At 33.8% G+C, this 21061-nt stretch overlaps 1 protein-coding gene across 10 annotated transcripts in view; it reads left to right on the plus strand.

The window, feature by feature from the left end:
* The window catches only part of Pde8 (phosphodiesterase 8), a 279303-nt gene that overhangs the window by 92372 nt on the left and 165870 nt on the right, over window positions 1-21061 (plus strand). For all 10 annotated transcript variants that reach the window (XM_073955384.1, XM_073955383.1, XM_073955386.1 and 7 more), the window contains exon 3: window positions 8814-9393. In XM_073955384.1, coding sequence (XP_073811485.1) covers window positions 9106-9393 — 288 coding nt within the window. In that variant the 5' untranslated portion in view covers window positions 8814-9105. The remainder of the gene's footprint in view (window positions 1-8813; window positions 9394-21061) is intronic.

Below are 21061 nucleotides of genomic sequence, written 5' to 3' on the forward strand. Positions count from 1 at the left end.
ATTTCCAGCGACCCCTAACTTTTCTGCAAGAATTCTACTCTCTGCGAGAATTTATGCATTTAGTGGAATGATGTGGAACCATAAAAATTGAAAATGTAACGAATTTTCATTCACGTTTTCCAAAATATTGAACCAAATGTGAAAAATTATTAGTTTTTTAAATTCCAATAATTTATAGACATTTCCTTGTTTTGTTTACAAATACAACTGGCAGTAACGTTACAAACAAAATGGTTTTTTTTCTCTGATTGAGATATTTGTTCTTCAAAAATATATACATTAGGGATATACATATATCGAATATAGAAATAAAAATATAACATTTCGTAAGGAATATGAAACTAGCATTATAGCCCAGTTCAGTTAGCTGGGTATTTACTTTACGTTTTATTCTTGTACCATTGCCATATACTTAGATTTATTTATGTTGAAAAATGCGTAAAATTTGTCACCGGACCTCCCACGCATTTTAACATACGTAATTCTTGTTTAAACTACTTAAAATACACAATGTTTACAAAGTCTGATAAGGGATTTCTATATTTTCCAAGGAATATTTACGATGAATATAGCAAAAACTTGATAAAACCCAAATTGTGGGACATTTCGGTAAAACGTCTAAAATCGAGCGGTACCGTTAAAAGGGTGCACACATCTTTGTTCTTCATAATCTTGTGTGTACCGTAGTAACGCATGTAAAGGCATGAAATCCATACGCCTTTCTCACTCTTTTTTCACTTTTCTTTACAAAATTTCACTGAATAGAAACTTTTTACATCACGATGTAGAAGTTATGCCCGTTGAAAGTTGAAAATCAATTTACGAAGAGATCAGAAAAAACCATAGGTATTTTCGTCTTCCATGGGCTCCAACAAAACCGAATTGGTGCATGAGAACTCCTGCATTTTTTTGGCGTAGCAATTTATATTGATAAAAATTAAACTGGTATACAAAATCTTGTTTATTAAACATCACAAATGTAAACCGGCTACTATAAATGTTTTGTTCGCCTTTTCCCATACAGGCGGGACCACTGTGCATCACTAAGAATGTAGTAAATGTTGCCAAATCAAAATATCATCAATTAGCAAATGCGTCGGTCACTAATTTGTGGACGTTTGAGTGAACACAAGTACATAAATTCATACATACATATGTAAATATGTACATCTATACATATAGTATATGTAGATTGTGTATGCAGAGGAGAAAACAAATTAAACACAATGTCACACGTACGCCCACACAAGACGTGTTATCGCTATCAAAATATTGAAATTCCTTTGGTCACACAACCACTGGCCTTTCATATGAAATTAATTGTGGTTTCCATACTTATAAAAACTATAAAAATATTTTTAATTTATTTATATAAAAACATTGCTTAGATGATAATATAATTATGGCATTAACAAGTCATTGTCGATTAACCACCAATATACTAAGCAATTGCAAAATAATGTTGCCGTTTGAAATCAGCCTTGATCGGTTATAGTGCACTAATTTTTTTATTAGTGATATTGAATATACAATATTTACGGAACCCGAAACAAACACCCTAATCGCTTATACTTACTTTGATATGATATTAAAAGGCCCAGGTGATTTTTAATTACGTTAGCATTGACATTATGTGTGTGTTTCCGTACTCTTTTCATACTTTAAACAATTTTAGGATTCTTTTAGGCTCAGGCACGGATCATATTTGTTTCATCTTTTATACTCTGCACCACTATATGTGAAGATTTTATTAAAAGTTGGTTCGATGTTTGTTTGTCACGAAATGTTGGTGTTTAAGGAAGAATTCTATTTTGGTGGTGATCGGATAGTATTCAGAGTTTGGAATGGGCAAAAAAAACTTATCGTATACCTTCGTCTTACTTTTTTAAAGAAGAAAAACATTGGCTAAAGCTTCATAAGAACTCAAGGGTGGAGCTGTTATAAAGGACATATTTCAAGGCGCTTAACGCTATTGCATATTGCTGTGTATTTGGCGTCCGTTGCCTTTAATGCCGTATTGAGAACAAAGCGTATGTACATATATAGTATTTCTTTAGCCATCTTTGTTTTGATGCAGTCTTATGCAGATTTAAACTCAACGCCACTTACGATCCGAATACTAAAAATGGCGAATGAATAATATTCCCGAACTTACCGAAGATACTCTCCACTATGAGAAATTCCATTCCATCATGTCAAATTTCAAAGCCCAATCTTCATATGACGAAACTAGTTCTTTTTTCACTGCTCTGAATTTCCTTACAGAGAGCCACAACCCAAAATATGACCATAACTTTGTAATTAAGGTTTTCATGACTTTTATTATTTTTAAATCATATACACAATAAGAAGTGACCTACAGACCAATGATCCGGTATGGTTATTTTTTACTTATTATCCTAGAAAATTCGATTGTATTGCTCAAAAACATCTTATGAAATGCTTAATTTCTAGCATCCGTAGTTATGCAAAAGAAGTGATCATGCTAAATAGACAACATGCTCGCTACACCACCATACCCTTGTAAAAATGATGACTTCTTTCACCTGACAAGATGTAGGCCCGATTCACGTTCACTCATTATTTAACTACTTTATTGGCTACAAACATTTTGCAGACATATGACGTGATGGCTACCCAGAAAACCAATCGTACCGACATCTTAACGAAATCGGAACAAAATTCTGACTATACGTCCGATGTCTGATCCGAAATCGTAACGATATCTTACCGAAAGTTGTATGAAGTGGTTGACATAATTGCGAAACGAAATGTCGGAGCGACATCGTATCGATTTCGATCCGATTTCCTAACGAAATCTGAAGAAAATCCTTGGGAAATTCGGAAAGGAAATTTCTTTCCGACATTCGTTCCGAAATCGGAACTAAATCGTACAAAATCTCAACTATATCCGTTCCGAAAAATCGTTTAGAAATCGGAACGAAATCTGAACGACGTTGCTTCCGAAATTGTTCAGACGTGTCGGACATCCGACATTTGGTTTGCTGGGTAATGACATGTTTATTCATATCCTGAAATAAAACCACCAAAATCTATGTATTGGTCATTTAACTCCTAGAAATACATACATACACCTTGACGCTTTAGAAATTGGGTTACGCATACTGTTGTATTCCTATTCTGTAACTTTTTAACAACTTTACTCATTGTTTATTTTACAACAATTTCATTTGTTTGTTTTGTAGTTGTTACAAAAACAAAAGAAATTTTAACAACTTTTCAATCGATAAAAGTTACAGAATGGAATGCTATTTCTATAATCGGTAACATAAAGTTACAGAATAGGACAATCGTTAATTCAACCGAATATTTATGTTAACTACCGATGTCGGTTCTATGGTATCCGAAACCGGTTTTATGTTACACCGGTTTTCGACAAAACCACCATTTTCGGTTAACCGAAAAAATCGGTTATTTGTGTCGGTTAACCGGTTTTTAAAAAGTAGTAATATTTTTAATATTAAGAGCAGTACACATTATCAGTTTTGAATGACGATATTTCGCAGTTATCGATAACTGTCCAACCGTCCAGCAACCACAAAACATTTTGCGGTTGCATGATGAATGACGAAAATGAACGGCCACACTAGCAAGCACCAACAAAGCTGTCATTCAAAACTGGCAATGTGTACTCAGCTTTACACTACAATTGTATTCTTGAATACAATAGCATGTTCCCACGAGCGTTTGAATTACGTTGTTAGCCTGTCGAATGACGTACACGAATTAACCCATTTCATTCATAGTAACATGCTCCATTCTTTCTCAATTCTTGTTTCCTGTTTTTTTAGGGAAAGTTGAACAAAAGCGCACATTATATACATTAAATTGAACATATCTGGGGCTGGATTCTTCTTCTATGAAAATTTGAAATGAAAAATATTTCCTTTATAATTTTTTTTATTTGACAGTTTTTTCCTTTACAAAAGTTTTCTTTTCATATTTTCACAGAAACAGAATTGAGACCCAGACCATAGACTAATGAAGTTATAGACAGAGAAATTATAATGTGCTTGTTTTTTGTAGGGATCGCCCTTACACTCAATATGCTGTGTGTTTACTCAATTGAGTTTTGTTTTGGGTTTAATTGCAAGTTTTTTTTTTTGATTTTTTTATATGAGGATGTAGATCCGGCCAAGATTACCCACATATTGTCTTTTACCCATAGACTAATGAATTTATAGAGAAAGAAATCCTCTCAGTCAAATTCTCTCATTGAGTGAGAATCGAGTCAGTTGACGAGGAACTCAATTTTTACCTATATAAGGAGTTTAGTTCATTAATTTTCATTCATCTTTTTCTTTTTTTTTCTGAAAATGTGTGTGTTTTCAATAAACTTTTAAATTTTGAATTTAGACATGTCATAGTTTATTTTTTCGATAAATTCTCTCTTTTGTTGGGGAGGCAACATATTTATTTGTCGTTCGGAGAGTATTTCTACTCGAAAAATTTAGAAAAATCGTTGTTCGCTCAGAGAATTTTCTATGGGGAAATAAGTAATTTATTCGTAGTTATGGGCTGAACACTGAGTAGAGAACAAAGGACGTACCGTGGAAACGGCACATAAATTAATCTTAACTAACACAAGGTACGGCAAAGTTAAAATGTCAGATACCTTTAAATTTGAAAAATATTTTGTGTAAAATGGTCCTAAATTTACCGTTATAGCTACAATTTAAAACGAATATTTGGTCCAACATAATCATTATTCAACAGACCGCCGAATTTGTCCATGCTGTCTAATATGATCAGCCTTATTAGGCGAAGTCTGTGCATAATTAACACTATATTTCGTCGAATGTCAGGATATGAAGGGTAACGATAACAAAATGCTTGTTTGATTCAGACATTTCAAGATAATTTGAGCAAGGCGAAGTATCCAGATTTAATAAAATGTAAAGTTAATTCTTTTGGTACACAATTTTATATTTATGGGGGCTTTTACTATTCTTAGAGCACAATTTCTGTTATTATTTTGCGATCTCCACTTCCAGGTTGAATGTCAAATAGCAAGGATATTAAGAGATAATTATATTTATATATTATATTTATGTAATTTATTTATGTAATTTACTAATTGCCGCACATTTTTAATCAAATATTTATCATATATGAGCAGTTTTCTACCTATTTAACAAAAACAGCTAAACGGGTTTGAAAAATGCGAAAACCGGTTTTGAAAAAAATTTAAAGTTTCGGTTAACCGAAAACGGGTTTGTTTGAAAAATCCGGTTTTTTGGATACCCTACTCGAATCGTACTTCAGGTTTCTTTTTCAAAATATATAGTAACATGGGGCGCCTTCGCCACGTTTTTGTTCAAAATGTTCTCATATCGACATCATTAAAGTTTTTCCAAATATTATTTTTGGTAAGAATATTAGCATGTCTTGACTATAAGTTTTGATATATAAATGATTATAATTTTGTTTTTAAAATATTATTTTTGAGAATTTACAAAATGTCTAAAAAGTGGTGAAGCCTCCCCACCCATGCGGTAGCTTCGCCATCGACATAGGACATATATCAACGGACTCTAAAACTGGCATTTACCATACTTCCTCCCCAAATATCAACATTATGCATAAAAGGAACATGTTTTCTATTTAATAATCAAAAATAATTTTAAAATTTACAAAAAGAAACATATTCTAGCCGTTAATTGAAGTAGGTACCTTGAATTTAGGCATAAAAACGAAAATTTTGCCAAATTAGATAGGTTTAGCACAATATTTTATTTCAACTTCATATTATAGCGCGGTATATCAATAGCATAAACAATTTAAGTTAAACCTGACATATTTCTCACATTAACCCACTACACCCCTAACATGGCGTAGCCGCCCCACCCCCTACATAGTTCATAATATTAATATATTGACATTTATAATTACTTTTATCATGCAAATTATATGTATTTATATTCTTCAGTAGTTGTCTATTAACGGTATAAAATATAATTTTGATATAACAAAAGGTATACAAGATATCACAAAATACACATACCATGAATATTTTTCGCAATACCCCAAAAACATGAAACCGCGTGCATCATCAATCATATATTTGATAGAAATTCCAATTTTTGGGAGATGAAAGATCTTCGTTAAACTCACATCAAGAAAATCGGTGCTGGCGAAGGCGCCCCAGTGGCGAAGCCGCCCCATGTTACCATATACCTTGATTTCGTCTGGAATAACGAAAACCCCGAGATAGTTAGTAGATTTACGAAATCCTAAGGTACACTTATTTTATTATAATATACATAAAAGAACAGCCAGATAGAAATATCTATCACCAATATTTTTGAAAATTTAACATAGCTGAAGCCAAGGTTTACCCTTTTAGAACATGCGACTTGTGATTGTATATTATACAAATTAAATATTTTTGGATAAAATAAAATGTTTTTGGACGTGGCAAAAAAAATTGGCCTTAAAAGATAATTTGCATGGAAGCTGTGGCTATATTTATGTTAAAAATGGGTTGAAGCCAACTTGTCTTTTTTTGTTTTCTCTCGATTAGTGAGTAAACCACACTTCTCACGATTTTCTGGTCAAAGTAAAAGTAGAAACCAACTAAATAAGGACAATCTCACTAATGTATTTCTTTTAAAAATTTGATATGCTTCTACCATTAAATGATGCTGACATTTTGAAGCCAGATTTACAGTGTTTTTGAAATTGTCTTCTAATTTCATTACGCAAACAGGTTTTTCAAAAAAAAAATCATATATAGTATTGTAGAACTCTCGATTATGAGTCATTTGACATATGTATGTGTTGTGAATGTAGTCTACACTGCTTCATAGAAATCTGCATCCAAACGCGGAAATTTTGTGCGAACATTTTCCTAAAAATCATATTTTTCGGCGGCAATGGCCCTTGCAATACCTCCTACTCCATTGCACATTTTGGTTTGTTAGACTCCGGAACCAATAAATCATTCCCCGTGAAAATCCATCTACTAAAACTCGAGTTACGAGAAATTCTAAAGTAGAAAAATCACCTAAAATTGTTTTTGACAATATCGCGTATTTTGTCGCGTTTTCTGCGGGTCGCTTCCACTGCAATGAAAAAACTAGTGCAGCATCTTCGTTTTAGCGGAAACAGAGATTTGAAAACTTCACTGAGAAGGGGGCTACATTCATTTTATCCCAAAAATGGTGTGTTATGCTATATCCACGGTTCTTGATTGATCGCCTTAAAATAGATATATATAGATATAGATGTTCATGGTGGATGCTTACAAAAATTGTATGCACTTTGCACAAAAATATGCTACATGCTACAAAATATGCTAAATGCTATATTTTAGCCTCCAAATTAAATTTCGAGAAATATATACAACTTAAAAGATACGGTCTTGCTGTACATGAAAATGCGGACAAAATGATTTTTTTAGTAACAATTGTGCTCATTAAAACAATTATCGTTTTTATAACATTTTCTTTATTAAAAGCTGAAATAAAACCGCCTTAACTTTTGTCCGCAACAAACAAAAATTGGCTCGCGTACTATGAAATTTGTTCTTAACCTATATGCCAAAAATCTTTGATGTTGCGCGAAAAAAATGTATCCTTTTTTTCTGAAATGGAATATGAAATAATTGACAATATTCGTGTTAAATTCCTTTCGAACTTCATTTGCTTTATCATATTTCATATATTCCCTGCAAAATAAAATTTTGGAATTTTTATAAAAAACAATGTTACCTCTAATTAGTGCTGTGATATAGATGTTGATTCGAAATAAATCGTTTATTTCTATTGTCAGTTTCATATGCATGTCATTTGTTTGTCGATGGCGATTCAGTGTTTTTGCTAATATGAAGATACTCTTATTCTTGACATTTAATTGTTTTCTTTGGGTTATAAAACATGTTTCTAACAACACACTCGGATGTCTGTCAAAAGCTTCCGAAATTAAATTCGATGTGGCTACACATAACATCGTTTTTAATTAAATGTGTTTGCCAGTATCCGTACACATCAATAGACTCTCAACTTCCTATGGATGGAAATCAGAATACGATACATGAGAATGTGAACGATAATACAAAATGAATTGTATTTTAGATGCCAATCAGTGACAGAACATCTACGCAAAATGGGGGCAAACGTTAACATACCATAAAATTAATGAAAGAAAAAACACAGTTAATTAAGTTTGTTAGAGTGAAAGTCCTGCAACTTATCGAATAATGAAATTTGAAGAGGAATGGGAATGGTGTTTATCCCATACATCTATTGTAGACATTACGAATGTTAACCATTATAAATAAATCTATAATTGAAGAATTGGGAACTAATATGGAAGTTGTTATTAGCTTCATAAATATGTACATACATATATCGTAGAGATTTTTTGTTGCAAGGGATTTTATATCACGGGAATATGATAATTTGTACAACACTGTTTACACTTGAGAATTGTCCGCAGTGCTTTGAGTTTTTACTGAAGTTATGTATGTGACATTACAAAAGTTTAATTCAATATCCTCTTAATTTTGTAGTTAAGGAATTTCCCCTTTTTCGGATGGAGAAAATTAAGAAAATGCTAATCAGAATGCAGACTATTTATAAGAATATGCATTTTTATTTGTGTCAAAACTTGACACTTTTTGCTACTTATGTATATGGCATTCTTATTTATTTAGTAAGATCGCAACATATCATAAATAATTGTATACGCTTTTTGTTTAACACAAATATGTATGTATGTTTATATATATGTATGTGCTTGTTATTGGCCCGTAATTAATTATATTCTTTCATTTCCTATCTGCATTTCAGGATAATATCTGCGATTAAGAGTAAAAACCAACCGCTGGATGGTAATGGATTTTTATTAAATTTGATGGCGGCAATATTTATATTGAAAAAGTCACATTCATATATTTGTTCATCAATCACATCACAAGTTCTGCAGGAATTATACATACAGCATGAAACAACATAATTGAAAGAAAGTAATGTAATAATACGTAAAGAAGAGCCGAAGGGAAAACTAAGACTGGAAATACGTCGGTGCTCTAGGTAGTCTCGCTCCGTTGTTTTAAGAGAGCGTAGACAAAATCAAGGAAACATGGGTTGTTCGCCTAGCAGTTTGGCAAGGAACACAGGCGCTACGGATTTGGCGGAAGTTGATGGCACAGCTGGTACTGTGGCCACATCAGCCGAAAAGGATGGAAATAATTTTTTTTGTATCAGACTGAAAAGGGCTAGGTTGCGCCGCTGCAGCCAACAAAATGGTGGAGATGGTAGCGGTGGGAGTGGCACTGGAAGTGGCAGTGCGGGAGTTAACGGTGATGATTTGTGCAATCAGGCATTGCTTAATCCATTGCAGACAAAAAACGAAGCGGACTATGACAAGGTATGTATACAAAATTGAATACAAAATAAGTAAAAAGTGTCAGTCGGTTTACCGACTGATATATAACCTAAGCCCATGACAGGGCAAATAATAGAAAAGGTGTTGTTAACTTATGTTTTAGTTTTAAACCTAAATATAATATTTTCAGCGTTTATGTTTGGAATTCCTTAGGTTGGGATATCTGGACTTCGCGCAAAAAATAAATTATACCGTTTTTAATAGAGTCCCAAGGTCTACATGCATTACTGGACTTAAACTAGATTTTTTCATCTTTGTGTTTATTTCAGCTTAAGTCCATATTTTCTTGTAATTCAATTGTTTGAATAACAACAAAATATTTTAAAGTGGATATGAAATTGATTAGTTGCGGGCGAAGGGTAGGGAATACTATAGTTTCAGTTGTCACCAAACAACTTCATCAGTTCCCTTTTTCGCCGACTCTGTATCGATAAACAACTAATCAACTAATCAATTTCATATCCACTTTAAAATATTTTGTTGTTATTCAAACAATTGAATTACAACAAAATATGAAATAAACACAAAGATGTAAAGTTCTGCAGTCAACAATAAAAAACGCCAACACTAGATTTTTTCTAAAAAAGTGAATATTTTGGGGGAGATACGTGAATGCGTGAACAAATATAGTCTATACTTTGGTTGTGTATTTTTATACCGGGCTAATTCGGTTTTTTTTACATTTTTCGTGATTATTTTTATATCTTTGTGTTTATTTCAGCTTTACCCCCTGTTTTTGTAACTTATTTTTGTTCGTTCGTCTATATTCGTAATAATTTAGGCATCCATAGCTCAGCCCCCAGAAGACATACACATCTAATTTTTCGTATACCCGTTCCATATATCGTTAAGAATTCCTCATTTAAAAATCAGCGCTCTACATTTGCGCTAAAACGAGTAAATCGATCTACAAAATTTGACAATTCGTGTGAGAAGAATAAAATTTTTTACAAAAACTGGGGGTTAGTCCATATTTTGTTGTATTCAAGTATTTGAATAACAACAAAATGTTTACAGTGGATATGAAATTGATTAGTTGCGGGCGGAGGGTAGGGAATACTATAGTTTCAGTTGTCACCAAACAACTTCATCAGTTCCCTTTTCCGCGGACTCTGTATCGATAAACAGGTCAATAAGCCCATCCAGCAAATTAAACAAAATGAGAAATTTGCTATATGGCCCTAAAACTGATTACCCTACAATTTGAGTCGAACTAAAGAATTTTATATCCACCACTGTTTTTATGTCGTCTTTGCTTTGCAAAGAATACGAACATAGGAGTGTTGCTTCAATAAGCGGGGGTAAAACAACGAGAAAGTTGTTGTTTTTGCATTACGCATTGATCAACAAGGCCGTGCTGATGCCTATTATTGTTGTTGGCGTTTTTTATTGTTGGACTGCAGAATTTTACATCTTTGTGTTTATTTCAGCTTTAGTCCATATTTTGTTGTATTCAAGTATTTGAATAACAACAAAATGTTTTACAGTGGATATGAAATTGATTAGTTGCGGGCGGAGGGTAGGGAATACTATAGTTTCAGTTGTCACCAAACAACTTCATCAGTTCCCTTTTCCGCGGACTCTGTATCGATAAACAGGTCAATAAGCCCATCCAGCAAATTAAACAAAATGAGAAATTTGCTATATGGCCCTAAAACTGATTACCCTACAATTTGAGTCGAACTAAAGAATTTTATATCCACCACTGTTTTTATGTCGTCTTTGCTTTGCAAAGAATACGAACATAGGAGTGTTGCTTCAATAAGCGGGGGTAAAACAACGAGAAAGTTGTTGTTTTTGCATTACGCATTGATCAACAAGGCCGTGCTGATGCCTATTATTGTTGTTGGCGTTTTTTATTGTTGGACTGCAGAATTTTACATCTTTGTGTTTATTTCAGCTTTAGTCCATATTTTGTTGTATTCAAGTATTTGAATAACAACAAAATGTTTTACAGTGGATATGAAATTGATTAGTTGCGGGCGGAGGGTAGGGAATACTATAGTTTCAGTTGTCACCAAACAACTTCATCAGTTCCCTTTTCCGCGGACTCTGTATCGATAAACAGGTCAATAAGCCCATCCAGCAAATTAAACAAAATGAGAAATTTGCTATATGGCCCTAAAACTGATTACCCTACAATTTGAGTCGAACTAAAGAATTTTATATTTTATTTTATATATATTAATATAAATATTATTCAAATATATGCACCCACTGCTGATAAAAGCAATGCCGAAATTGAATTTTTCTACGAAGAAGTAGAGGATCTTTTAAAAATGACAAAGCCACACGAAATAACTATAATTCAAGGCGATTTTAATGCTAAAGTAGGGAGGGAAAGAGTTCCTGGAATTACAGGATTATACGGACTAGGTGAAAGGAACGAAAGAGGCGATAGGCTAGTTCAGTTCTGTCAAGAACACAAAATGAACATAGCTAATACAATGTTCTGTCTCCCCCCAAGAAGGCTGTACACTTGGAAATCACCCCAAGATAGAAGAGATCACATTGTACGTAATCAAATAGATTTTATTTTAATCAACTCGAGGTATGGGTCATCTGTTTTAAAAACCTCGACCTACCCGGGAGCAGACGTTCCATCAGACCACAATCTTCTGATGATGAAGTTGCGAACAAAGATTGCTGTAACGAAGAAAAGAAAATCTCGACGAAAGCTCGACGTGGCAAAACTTAACGATATCTCTCTGAAAACAAGCCTAAAATACCGGATAAACCAGGAATTAAATGCAATCAATAGCGAAACCATTGAAGACATATGGAACGATGTCAAAAATAAACTCAAGCTCATAGCAGAAGACGCTCTAGGATATTATAAACGATCCAAAAACAAGGAATGGATGACACAAGATATATTAAATTTGATGGATCAGAGACGAAAATATAAAAATAATAATTATGAACTATATTGGGAGCTGAATAGAGAGATTCAAACATCTATACGCGTTGCAAAAAATGAATATTTAAAAAGCCAATGTCTGGAGATTGAAAGATTACAAAAACTTCACGACGATTTCAACCTCCATCGAAAATTAAAAGAAACTGCCGGAGCATACCGAAAAACGCCAGCGAATGTAATATATAATAAAAACAATAATCCCGTATTCGATATCAATGAAAGGAAAATTCTATGGCGAGACTACATAAAAGATGTTTTTACCGACGACAACAGATCAATCTTTGAACAGCACAACCAACAACCACTAACAGGAACAGCAATAAATAGAAGAGAGGTGGAAGCAGCAATAAAGTCGCTAAAAGATAAGAAAGCGTGTGGCCCAGATGAGATTCCCTCTGAAATCTTGAAATTGATTAATAATGACAATATAGATCTCTTAACAGAATTATTTAACAAGATATATGATACAGGTCAATATCCACAGGAATGGCTAAAATCAACTTTTATTACCATCCCCAAAAAATCTCACGCCAAATATTGCCATGAATTCAGACTAATTAGTCTTATGAGCCACGCATTAAAAATATTCCTTAGAATTATTCATTCAAGAATATATCCAAATTGCGAAAATGTAATGGGAACGTCCCAGTTCGGCTTCAAAGAAGGTATGGGAACCAGAGAGGCTCTGTTCTCCATACAAACTTTGATACAGAAATGTAGAAACGTCCAAAAGGATGTATTTCTATGTTTCATAGATTACGAAAAGGCCTTCGACAATGTCCGACACGATAAACTGATAGATATTCTGAAAACTTTAAACATACAGCAGAAAGAAATTCAATGTATAAAGAGCCTTTACTGGCATCAGATTGCTCAAATCGAGGTGAACGGAGAAATGACAGAATGTGTACCTATATCCAAAGGAGTCAGACAGGGATGTATACTGTCTCCCTTGCTTTTCAATATTTACTCTGAACAAATATTTCAAGAATCGGTCAACAGACTTCGATATGGTATAAATATAAGCGGTTCGATTTTAAACAACATTAGATATGCTGATGATACAACCTTAATGGCACATAGCATATCGCAACTTCAGAAACTTGTGGCTACCCTCGCAACTTGTAGTGAAAAGTATGGCCTAAACATTAATATCCAGAAAACCAAGTTTATGGTTATAAGCAAAAAGCAAGGACATAATAACTCAGTATTAAAAATTCATAATTTAAACGTAGAGAGAGTTAAGAGTTTTAAATATCTCGGAGCCACAATTACCGAGCAATGGGACTCGTCGAAGGAAATAAGATGCCGAATAGAATTGGCGAGGGATGCATTTTTGAAGTACAAGAGAGTTTTTACCAGCCATGACGTTAATCTTGACACGAAAACTCGATTTATTAAAGCATATGTCTGGTCAGTCCTACTGTACGCAATGGAAGTATGGACCGTAAAATCTACTGACATTAAAAAGCTAGAAGCTTTTGAAATATGGATATATAGGCGGATACTTAAAATTCCTTGGACTGCCCATGTTTCAAATGCTGAAGTATTGAGGAAAATGCATTGCGAAAGAGAACTAATATCAAACATAAAAAGGAGAAAAACTGCGTATTTGGGTCATATCATGAGGAACCAAAAATATAAATTATTACAAAACATAACCCGCATAAAAATTGAAGGAAACCCGATTAGAGGAAGGAAGGAATTAACATGGCTTGATAACATCAAAGAATGGACTGGTATTCGAGATGAGACAAACTTATTCAGCATGGCGAGACACAGAGAAGGATTTGCGGATTTAATAAATAATTTATGAAATCAAATTATGTACAATTTTGAAACGTAACTAAATTGTATTGGTCGCTAATATTCGGAAAACGAATTTGCAAATAAAGAAGAAGATACCCTCAACCATTATATGAAAGCTATAATTATCTTTGTCGGATATCAGCATAAAATTCTAAAATCAAATCAAGATACAGATTGCGATAAGATATAGCTTTATAATTTGGTACAGAAGTTTCAATTGCCCATCGGATGTTTGGTATTGGAAATATATATCAGAACATGGACCATAGAACAATTTTAAGGGTTTTAGCGTCGTTATTTATCTATGGAATTTACATATTTTCTTACAGACAACGCTAATGCTACTTGTATCTAATAGTATATTAAATCTAAAGTGTTAATAAATTTCGACAATTGATCAGAGAAATCTACATAACTGCCAATTCTATTCTAAAACTCATTTAAGGCTCGTGAAATAAATAGGTTCATTACATGCATAATTCGTTCCATGAACCGATGTGTGAACAAATTGTTATGACGCAGTAATCTTCCATTTATATCAATATTTTCGAGCAAAGTATTACAATCAATAAACCCATTCATGAATTTATAAAAAACAAGTGAGCAAAGGCTATAGTCGGGACGGGGCCGACCATGTGATACCCTACACCACTACCCCTGTGCATAAGCTTTTCACTGGTAAAATTTCGTGACCATCCAATCAAAATTACGACCTGTAGCTTGATTGCAAAAAATGGAAGAATTGGATGCATTACCGACTATTGTGGTATCTCCCTTGTTTGACCACCTTCGCCAACCTGCTTTACACCAATGTAAAGGTAATATTTTCTTCTTCCATTGAAGAATAACCCTACTAAAAGTCAATATATTCACAAAGAATAAAACTTTGAATTTGTCTCCAAATGAGTTTTTCCCCATTCCGACCCCTAAATATTATCCGACTATCACCAAAATCAATAGGCTTCTTCCTATGTGGGACCCGCATCAACTCCCAAAAAATTCGTGATGATCCGATCAAAATTGCGACCTGTAGCGTGATTACAAATAAATCGGGAATGGGATGCAGTACCGACTATTGCGATATCTCTGTTCTTTGAGCAGCTACGACAACCTCCTTTACATCGTTGTAAAGGTGATATTTTCTACTTTCCTTGCCAGGTTTTGCTTTTGATATACCTCTTAAAGAAACAGAGATATTGGCTTTGAAATAAAACGTAGACCTTTTCTCCAAATAAGTTTTTGCCCATTCCGAGCCCTGAATATTATCCGACCATCATTAAAATCAGTAGGCTTCTTCCTCTGTAGGACCCCCATTAACCCCTAAAATTTCGTGACGATCCGATCAAAATTGCGACCTGTGGCGTGATTACAAAAAAATCGGAAAATGGGATGCATTATCGACTATTGCCATATCTCTCCTATTTGATCACCTATGACAACCTAATTTACATCGTTGTAAAGGTGATATTTTCTACTTTCCTTTCCAGGTTTTGCTTTTGATGTACCTCTTAAAGAAACAGAGATATTGGCTTTGAAATAAAATGTTGACTTTTCTCCAAATAAGTGTTTGCCCATTCCAACCCCTAAACATTATCCGACCGTCACCAAAATCAATATGCTTCTTTATCTGTGAGACCCCCAATAACCCTCAAATTTTCGTGATGATCCGATCAAAATTGCGACCTGTAGCGTGATTTCCAAAAAAATAGAAAAATGGGATGTATTACCGACTATTGCGATATCTCCGTTATTTGGTTACCTACGCCGACCTAGTTTGCATCATTGTAAAGACGGGATCTTCTACTTTCATAGTCAGGCTTTGCTTTTGTAAAGTTTTCAACCAAAGCTGTGATATTTGTCAATATAATTAAAATCGCAAAAATGAAAATTTGGGTTTTATTTGCTACTATTGCGATATCTTCGTTGTTTGATCACCTACGAGCACCTACTTTACATCATTAGAAAGGCGATATTTTCTACTTTCATTGTCAGGTTTTGCTTTTAGTATACCCCATATAGAAGCCGAGATATTGGCTTTGGAAAAAACGTTGTCTTTTTATCCACCTAAGTTTTTTGCCCTTTCCGACCCCTAAATATTATCCGACCACCACCAAAATCAATAGGCTTCTTCCCCTCCGAGACCCCCATCAACATCCAAAATTTCGTGACGATCCGATCAAAATTGCGACCTGTAGCGTGATTACAAGGTTTAGATGGACAGACGGACAGACGGACGGACGGACGGACTGACGGACGGACTGACGGACGGACACACATAGCCAGATCGACTCAGCTCGTCGAGACATTCATTTTGGTATATATAAGTATGGGTCTACGACCATTATTTCGATGCGTTACAAACTTTTTGGCCAAAACCAACTTATAATACCCTCCCCACATAGTGGTGTAGGGTATAAAAATTGGATGGAGAATGTTCGCATGTTTTCCAATGTTTTTAAGTGTATACGACGGCATTTATATTCAAAAGATGGACGACGATCATCATGGTGAATATGTCGAAGACAGTATTAAATTATTTTCTTTTCAATTTGTTATGCTGTGAATTTTGTAATATGGATTCCATATAATCGAAGCATAATCTAATCTAGATCTTATGATCAACGTTTACAAGAACAAGTAAACTATAAGCTTTAAGTACAATATTATTTATGTGGTTATTAAAAGAAAAGTGCGAGTCAAAAAATACGCCAAAATTTTTAATTTCTTCAACACAGTTTAAGGCAATATTATGTAGCGAATATTGGAACAAAATTGGATTTATAAATTTGAAACAAGAAATCGTGTGACACTGGAAACATTGATGTCCAAGAACACCAGTTCAAGGAACACCAGTTAACTTTATAATCTATATCCATCTGCAATCTTACTCATCATCCCTAGAGTTTATTCTTCGTAAATTATGTCGTCATCATAAAGAAGAATCGAAGACTATTTTATCGCAGAGCAAACATCATTAGTTAAAAAAGTTAACTTTTTTAAAAAAAATCTAAAGTTAACTATATCAAAAGTTTTAGTAATATCTGTATATATAGAACCGAAGTGATTTAAATTTGGTATTTAGTCTTCCTTGAAGCTACAAAACTTTCTCCCAAAAAATTTGTCAGTATATGTCCACGTCTTGATATAGCCCCTATAGAACGGTACCGCCCGATTTTAGATTTTTAGGGCTATATTAAAACTTGCATCTATAACCACAATTCTCTGTAGGAGTGTTGTAAAGTTCCAAATTGTAAAATTGGACGGTTCCGTTCTTTGGCAGTACTGGTGCAGGTTTTGATATAACCCCCATAGAACGGAACCTTCTAATTTAACAATTTGGTATTTTACAACACTCCTACAGAGAATTGTGGTTATAGATGCAAGTTTTAATATAGTTCCATGTAGGAAGTACACCGAATTTTTCGCACTTTTTGGAGGATTTTTGATATTTTGAGGATTTTAATTTACAAAAACAACAGTAACTCGTCATTTAAGGTTCCAAGGGATCAGAAAATTTCTCTACGAAAAATTTGCGCCATATGTCCACATTTTGGTACAACCCCTATATCACGGTGCCCCACGATTTTAGTTACATTTCCGACCAGGAACGTACGCAGGATTTCAGTTCGGGGGGCCCAACTTGACCAAAAATCATGAAAATTAAAAAATGTTGTGTAAAGGTTTTTTTAGTTGATTAGTTTATGTATATTCAATATTGCCACAAAGTATATACATTCAATAGAGAGAGATCACAATGTTTTAGATACAAGATTGAAATTTGGATTTGATTATAATATAATATTAGTCCACGTTCGGTATAGTCCCCATACAAAAGTTTTTAACCAAATTCTCCAACAGAATTGAAGCAATAACTAAAAAATCTTCCAAATGAATATTACGTTTTGGTGTATCCCAGAATTTTCAACCCCATTAGCTCTGGGCATTTGGTTTCTAAAATATCGTCAGTAATATGGATTTTGGAAATCCTTTTGGTGGGAGAACTTCCATGCAAAAAGTGGTGAAAATAGATCCACGCTCGAACACAGGAATTGCATTATGTCGAATAGATATATGTATACAGTGTTTGGAGGATATAAACAGTTCGACCCAAACATAACGCCGTTTCTTCTTTAAAGTACATATATCACACACTAACTTCATTGCCATTAAAAAGTTTTGTATTATTGTAAAAAAAATAATATTCTTTAAGTGCATAAAAACACCAGAAATTTACTATTTTACCAGAAGTGATAGAGTCAGTGAAAGCCAACTAAAAATTCAGAAAATTACATTAAAAAAAGAAAAAAATTATCAGGAAAAAATATCTCTAAAAAAAGCTCGGCAAAATTTTAGCTAAATCCTGAAAAAATAGGTGAAGTTGAAAAACTCCATCTGATACATCAATGGTTGTTGTTCCCGCTTATTTTTATCTTAATTGTACGACTAGATGTTTATGGACTTGATGACCTTAAAAACTTTCCAACGACCAATCACTTCTTTCGGCACAGCGGAGACAAACTTATGAAAATTCATAAATTTTGTTTTCTGGAAACAAGCAAAAAGTAACAGTGTGAGTTGAGACTTTTACTCAGCATGTGTGAGTTGAGACTTTTATATATAGACAGATCGAAAACAGGCTACATAGCCAAATTTTTTTTTCTATAAATGGTATAGCCAGGAAGTTTCAGAATTTCGTCTCCTTTTTTGGACGTATAAACTTTCCGACAATAATTTTGAAATATTTGGTGTGTACAACTTCACGATTATTGGTGTTACGAATAAATGCTTATGTACAAATTATTTGTACATGATTTAGTAAGGTTTGCGCTGTTGGGGAACTTCGTGTAATATTGGAAAATATTTTAATCAGCCAGTGTTCCAGCAGCAACATTTTTTAATATTTTAGATAGGTTCACTAGCTCTCTTAATATTTTAATTACATCTTTAAGTGTTTTAGGCTATAAATATTAATCTAGCCCAACCAGAAATATGAATGTACTTGGCGCTATAGTGATAACACTTTATGCTGCTGAGTGTGCATCAGAGGTCCGCAAAATGCATATAAAAGGCACACTCTATTGCCTTTTCCCAAAAGCGAATAGTGCAGTGCCTTGCATATAAAAAATATGAATGTGCAAAAAGCAGATTCACCCCAAAAAATGATTCACTGCTTTAGTGCATGCTTGCTTGCTTTTACATTTGTATTCACACGATTCGCAAAAGCAGTATGCACAATACTGCATACTACCACACAGTATCGTACCATCTTCTGTTTGAATAAATGAATACATTTGCCAAATTTCGCTTTTTCTTTGAGTTTCTTTAATAATAGGATAAACTAAACTAGTAATTGTTTTTATGGTCTCAACCAGGGACGTACGCAGGATTTCATTTCGGGGGGGGGCCCAACTTGACCAAAAATCATGAAAATTAAAAATATTGTGTGTCGTTACGTAAAGCTATTTTAAAGGGGTTTTAATTGATTTTATGTATATTCAATATTGCCACAAAGTATATACATTCAAAAGAGAGAGATCACAATATTTTAGATACAAGATTGAAATTTGGAACTGATTATAATATATTAGTCCTTGGATGAACCATATCAGACCACGCATAGTTTCCTTACACAAGTTTTTAACCAAATTCTCTAACAGAACTGAAGCAATAACTAAAAAATCTTTCAAATTAATATTACCCATATAGATGTACGTTTTGGTGTATCCCAGAATTTTCAACCACATTAGGTCTTATTTGACATTTTGGGTTCTAAATCCCGCAGCGAATAGCTTTCGAAACATTTTCTATATTCGAGGCTATTGGCATAGTTTTTAAAAATATCGTCAGTAATATGGATTTTGGAAATCATTTTGTTGGGAGAATTTCCCTGCAAAAAGTGGTGAAAAAAAATCCACGTTCGAACGCAGGGATTGCATTCGCGAATATGTCGAATAGATATATGTATACATTTTTTGGAGGATATAAACAGTTCGATCTGAACATAACGCCGTTGCTTCTTTATCACACACTAACTTCAGTGCCATTAAAAAAAGTTTTGTATTATTGTAAGAAAATAATATTCTTAAAGTGCATAAAAACACCAAAACTTTACTATTTTACCAGAAGTGATAGAGTCCGTGAAAGCCAACTAATAATTCAGAAAATTACATTAATAAAAGAAAAAAATATCAGGAGCCGGGCTATGCAATCTACGACTCATAGACTCCGAATCCCACTCCCAGTACTGTATGAGACTACGCAAACACATGGTCGAAAAAATATCTCTCAAAAAAGATCGGCAACATTTTAGCTAAATCCTGAAAAAATAGCTTAAGACGAAAAACCCCATCCTTTTCTCCATTTCTATCTTAATTGTACAACTAGATGTTTATGGACTCGATGACCTTAAAAACTTTCCAACGACCACTCACTTCTGTCGGTACAGCGGAGACAAACTTATGCAAATTCATAACCTTTGTTTTCTGTAAAACAAGTAAAAAGTAACAAGCGGGTTTGCCTACAGAGATATACCCTCAGCCTGTGTGAGTTGAGACTTTTATATATAGACAGATCGATCGAAAGCAAGATAGCCAATTTTTTTCTATGAATTGTATAGCGAAGAAGTTTCAGAATTTAATATGTACGTTATTTTAGGATGTTGAAATTTTGTGTTGGAGGTATCTGAAGGAGTGAATCGATATAATCCATATTCGAACCTACTCAAGGTCTCGAAAAAATCGGATTGGACTTTGCTCAAGATTTTAGGGAAACATTTTGAAGTCTGATGTCCAAAGGAAGGTTGGACAAAATATTGCGAGATCCAAAATTTGGACCAAATCTGTTAATCTGTTCGAGAGTTATAGTGGGCACGAGCCAGACAGACGGACAAACTGGGATAAATCGACTCCAAATTGTTTGACG

The sequence above is a fragment of the Musca autumnalis genome, unplaced genomic scaffold (genome assembly GCF_047663935.1).
Source record: "Musca autumnalis isolate F117 unplaced genomic scaffold, ASM4766393v1 scaffold_5, whole genome shotgun sequence".
Classification (NCBI taxonomy): domain Eukaryota; kingdom Metazoa; phylum Arthropoda; class Insecta; order Diptera; family Muscidae; genus Musca; species Musca autumnalis.